Source organism: Fulmarus glacialis, unplaced genomic scaffold (assembly GCF_000690835.1).
Source record: "Fulmarus glacialis isolate BGI_N327 unplaced genomic scaffold, ASM69083v1 scaffold34518, whole genome shotgun sequence".
In the NCBI taxonomy this organism is placed as follows: domain Eukaryota; kingdom Metazoa; phylum Chordata; class Aves; order Procellariiformes; family Procellariidae; genus Fulmarus; species Fulmarus glacialis.
Genome location: NW_009230747.1, coordinates 1 through 5,128, shown reverse-complemented (window position 1 = coordinate 5,128; position 5,128 = coordinate 1). Strand labels below are relative to the sequence as shown.

General features: G+C 54.0%; 1 protein-coding gene across 1 annotated transcript; it reads right to left on the bottom strand.

Annotated features, from left to right (window-relative positions):
* Positions 1-3,069: 3,069 nt before the first annotated feature.
* On the bottom strand, positions 3,070-4,042 carry LOC104081547 (ATP synthase subunit f, mitochondrial-like). The gene is made up of 3 exons (XM_009584341.1): positions 3,919-4,042; positions 3,602-3,718; positions 3,070-3,098 (listed from the first exon to the last, which is right to left on the bottom strand). Exons 1-3 carry the CDS (start codon positions 4,040-4,042, stop codon positions 3,070-3,072), a joined length of 270 nt encoding a protein of 89 aa, XP_009582636.1.
* Between the last annotated feature and the right edge of the window lie 1,086 nt (positions 4,043-5,128).

Here is a 5,128-nt window from a genome sequence, read left to right as displayed (position 1 = left end):
ACAGGGGGCCCAGACCCCATTGCTGGCCCAATTTCCTGCCACCTCTGAGGGGACTGAGCCAGAGTGGGGTGAACCACAGTCTGGGGACTGCCTGAGAGTGGGACTGGGTGCCCGGTGGGGATTTGGGCTTGGGGCAGCAAAGGCCCCATAGAGCTGAAGGGGAACGGGACTGCTGGGGAAAGCTGGGCTCCCGAAATCCCTGCAGGGCAGGGGGTGTGGTACTGTGTCCCCACAAACAGGAACCTCTCCTCTGCGCGGCAGGTCCCCTGTGCAAGTACAAGCACACGCGGAGGGTGATGTGTGCCAACTACCTCGTCGGCTTCTGCCCAGAAGGACCCAAGTGCAAATTCATGCAGTACGTACGGGGCAGGCTGGGGGGGAGCTCAGCACACAGCTGGCCTGGGACAGTGGGGGACAGCCCCCTCTCTGAGGTGGACCTGGCCCTTGCAGTGTCTGGGTCAAGGACAAGGGTGCTTTAGGTCCTTGTCTGAACTAACTGGACCCCTCTGGTCTCTCCTCATGTCCAACCTGAGCTGGTGACTGCAGGGTTTGCAGTGGGTGGGCAGGGGACAGCCCTGTACCAGCTGCCTGAGCCCTGGGACAGCCCTGAGGGGCCGTGGGAGCCATGGGGGGATCTGGGGGTACTGCTTGCCATGTCTCAGGGAGTAACTTGCCTGTCCTCTGTGTCCCCCTCCAGCCTCAAGGCCGGGATGATGACGAGCAGCACGGATCCATCCAAGGTGATGCTGGGAAGGTCCTATGCCATTCCCTCTTGAGTCAAAACCCTTTTGGTCTGTGCCTCCGACCATCAGGGTGATGCACAAGCTGCACAGCTCTTGCTTCCCTTGCTTCTGCCCCAGCTCTTGTGGGACAGCAGCTGCCAACTGCCCCTCCTGCCCCATGTCCCCCCCAGGGAGCTGGCTGTCCTTGGGGGCTGGCACGGCTGGATCTGACTGCCAGCGGGGAGAGTGGATGCAAGGATGTGCCACCCATGGAGCCCCCTCTACCAGTCACTGGCACTACCCAGCACCTGACAGCGCAGCTGTGGGACACCAGTAACTGCCCCCCGGGCACACAGAGCCTTCTTGAACGAGGCATCTGCTTCAAGGTGAGTGTTTTTGGGACTGGGAGGCCTGGGAGCAACGGTCTTGCCTTGGAGGGAGGGTAAAGCGCTATGGCGAGGGGCAGCATGTGGCACAGGGACTCCCACAGCGCTCTCAAAACAGCTCCCTTGACTCGAGATGTCTGTCTTCTCCCTGGGCTGTATTTCTTGGCCCTGGAGCCTGCCCCCCCCCAGGCAGCTGGGGTGTGAACTGGAGGGAAGGAGGCTATACTTGGATTGAAATAATCTGACTGCAAGTGAAGGGAATTCTGTGGTAATAAACACTTGGCATGCAGTGGCATAGCCCTGGAGAGCAGCAGCGAGCCCTCGCGTCCCTCTGGTCGGAGGTTTGTTGCAGTTGGAGGTCTCGGGATGCAGCTTGCTTGGTCTCTGGATGCAGCTTGCAGGTGATAGCTGAGCTGGAACAAGGCATGGCTCCGTTAGCCCAGTCGCTGGGAAACAATGTCAAAATGAACATGTGGTAAATGGCATTGGGTTGATCCAGCACAAAACTGATGCCTGCCTCTCCCTGTCCCCTCAGTAAGTGTGGGAAGACTCGGCTGGAAACCCTGCTGGGGAAGTGACTCGAATGCTCCCGCATGGACTGTACGAGGAGGACACCGTAAAGCGCAATGGAGCCAGCAAGACGGCTACTAGGGCAGCTGCAGGACTAGAAAAGCCAGTTGGTTTTGCTCAGCACTGGCTCTCACAGCTCTTTGCACAAGCAGCAGAGAAATCACAGCTTCCCCAATGCAACTAAAATTGGACTCTTCACAGCTGCCTCTGTTCCCTCCTGTGAAGATGGCTGCACGTGGGCTGGGGCCGCAGGAGCGCGCACTACGCAATCCCAGGTTTGAAGGGGTGTGGGACCGGCTTGTGCTGGGGTCCTGGGCAGAGGAAGGCGTGGGTGTGCTAATCCCCCATGAAGCGGGGCAAGAAGCACCATGTTTGAGAACACACAGTACCAAGCAGGAAAGGAAAATTCACAAAAGCTTTTATTGCTGGGAAGAGGGAGTTTTTGGTGAAACACCTCTGACACAGTACTACTGCACCGCTCTTTGAATAAAGAGTTCAGATTTCCTTTTTTTCTTGGCTTTTTTTGTTTTGCCCTTCATGCCTGTAACATGACCAACCCTTTTCCAGACATGTTTGGTGATGGCAGGCTACAACTAGCACTCTCGTAACTGTCCTCATTTGTCTGATGCAGACATCGGTTTGCCCTTCGGGCACAACAGTTAATCCAATGGATTTTCTTCCTCCAGAAATAGGGCGCTGCGGTCTGAGCGCTGCTGCTGCTTTAAAGCCTTCACAAAGATCCTTCCCTCAGAGCCCGGGCAGTCCCACCAGCGCTGCGCTGACAGCGGAGCAGTGGCTGGGGGCCCTTTGTGGAAGGGGTCCTGCAGGGACCACCCTTCTCCTGCCAGTCAGTAGCAAACCCCATCCTGCTCGCTGTGGAGAGGGGTAAGTTGAAAGATGGGCTGTGCTGGGCACAACTCTGCTAACTTAAAGGGAATGGTTAGTCTGGCCTAATGCCACCCTGCCACAACCCATCGCAAACCTTACTGCCAAACACTCAGACTACAATGTACACGTCAATAAATCTATATTATCAGCCTAGGTCAAGGAGTTGTCCTGTGTCTGGTGTCCCAAAGTGAGAGATTCGGGCTCCTGCAGACTATAGGAGCTCTACTGCATACAGATCTCCGAGGGGCGGCTCTAACACTTTCTTCTTTCAGTACTAAATGCTGCCTGAACCACAGAGCAGTGACCACAGGCTGTTACTGTCAGTGTCACCTGTCTGCAGGAGGGTAACAGAAAAGCAGCCCCCTCAACAATTAAAGAACCTGTCTCTGACAGTAAATGGGCCTCTGCTGATTTGAATTCCTGTTGGGACACTGGTCCTGAGCACTTCTGCTGACTCCCAATCAAATATTTGCGACTCTTCCTTTGGTACTGCTCCAGCTGCTTCAGTGGTATTTACGCCAGCGATGACACTCTACAGGGAAAAAACCAGAAGAGTGTTAGCACAGTGCTGTGCTCGGGGACTACATGAGTGTGCTTTGCCCAGCAGTGATAAGCAGGAGACTGACTGCAGCCTTCTCTTTTAATGTGCTGTAGAGCTGCGCAGGAGAGCAAGTCCTGCTGGGGAAACTACACAAACACCAGTAAATCCCTTGTCAGTTATGAGTAAAGCCAGGGAATGGGTGCTTAGTGTTGGAGTATCTCCTCCCTCTGCTTCGTGCAGGGTTTAAAAGTGCTTCTGACGGTTCCTGGCACTCTCCAGGGAGAAGCTGTGAATCAGCAACTGTTATCACCCACTTTAACTAAATTCCTCTGCCTACCCAAGCCAGGTCAAAATACTGTTCTCGGGGCTCTGATATTAGTCTTAACTGTGAAGTATTTAAACTGTTTCAGAGCCTGAATGGCAAATAGACTTTCCACCTGCTGCAAAAGGGGGAATTGCCTGAAATAAGACAGATACCAAGAAGGAAATCTTACTGATGTGCTGATAGTTCCAGCCATAGCTGAGGAGGCAGTATCCAGCCAGCAGCATGGAGACCCCGGCTGGTCCGCCCCTCTTCACATTGATGTATTTGTCATAATAGCTGCTCCAGGCTGTTGGAACAGAAATGCAAGGGTCAAATCATGCGCAGGTCTTACTGAGTTCACTGGTTTTCACGTAACTTTCCAAAGCCAAATGCTTGGGTCTATTTACTTCTTTATAAAGAGCCAGACTGGCCACTTGGACCAGGCTGCAGCGAGTAAATCAGGTAAGCGGGACAATTCTGCCCCAAGAGCTGGGAATTTAGCCTTACCTTTCCGCACTCCTCTGAGCAGCCCCTGGGGAGATAACTTGCAGGTGGCCAGCCAGGTGGGCAGCTCCCCCAGCCTTACATCCATCAGACGCCTCTCTGAGAGGGGACCTGTGCGACGAGACATCAGAGCGGTCAAAGGCAGGGAAGTGAGGGCAAAGCGCGTGGTGCTCCCTGCGCTGGGTGGTGAGCACGGAGCTGGTATCTGGTACAGCTGCGAGAGACTTGGGCCTGACTGCTCAGAAAGGAAGAGCAAATTGTCTCTCCCACAAAGTGAGTTGGCTCCACCAGCCCAAACATGCAAAAGCCTGTCTTAAACCTAAATAGAAATGTAAACCACTGGTTTTGCAGGCTGGAGGGTTGGACAGTTAACCTCCTTGGATCCTTTCTGGATCACTTTCTGCACAAGCCCAGCAGCTTAGCGTTTCCTACCCCTCCTCTCCCATTCACATCAGACGGTTTAGCCTGACAGCGCAGTAAATCTCAGCAGCAGAAACTTTCATTTCTCATGTTACCTTGCTGCCCCTCTGAGACATTGCCCTTTGGTGTCTTCGTTGTGATCCCCACACCTTCTTGGAAAGGCTTCCCTGGAAAAATACTCAGCCCATCATAATTAGGATACAAGTCTGGAAACCACTCCAAGCCCACGGCACCTGCCGGCGTGCTCCTGCCAGAGGCCTGGGATAGACAGATGGGTTGGCTTTTGGAGGTGTGGAGCAAGAACTGGTGCAGCGCCAGCTCGGTGTCCCTCCTCGCATTCAGGATGGGCTCAGAAACTACAGCCATCTGCTCCTTGCTCTCTCGAAGCTTTTGTATGCTGGTTAGGTAATTTTTGGATGTCCCTTCATTGTGACCTCTGAAACCCTCTATTGCTGACAGATGGTTCTTGGTATGCAAAGCAGAAAGAGGGGCTTTATATTCCACACCAGCTTCTAGGTACATCTGCTTCTCTTCTGTCACAGTTTTGTCTATTACCTCCTGATGAACGAGGACACAAGGGCTACTGAACGAGGTCACCAGGGCTACTTCTGCAGTCAGCTTCAGGGGGATCTCGAAGTACGGGTATTTTTGTTCCCTTTAAACTACTGCCTTTTTCTCCCTTTGAGCTAGCAGATGCATTCTCTGCAGCTCCAAGGCCACGCGTCTCTGTGTTTGCGGTTTCTGGAACCTCCTGGGGCTCAGGCTGGGCTGCATCAGTGTGGTCAGCAGCACC

Excerpts from the sequence above, each read along its gene's own strand:
- LOC104081547 (XM_009584341.1), bottom strand. The coding sequence starts at position 4,042 with ATGTCTCGTCGCACAGGTCCCCTCTCAGAGAGGCGTCTGATGGATGTA. Across the intron at positions 3,719-3,918 it reads GCTCAGAGGAGTGCGGAAAG|CCTGGAGCAGCTATTATGAC; the intron begins GTAAGGCTAAAT and ends CTGTTCCAACAG. Across the intron at positions 3,099-3,601 it reads CTGGAACTATCAGCACATCA|AGTGTCATCGCTGGCGTAAA; the intron begins GTAAGATTTCCT and ends TTTTCCCTGTAG.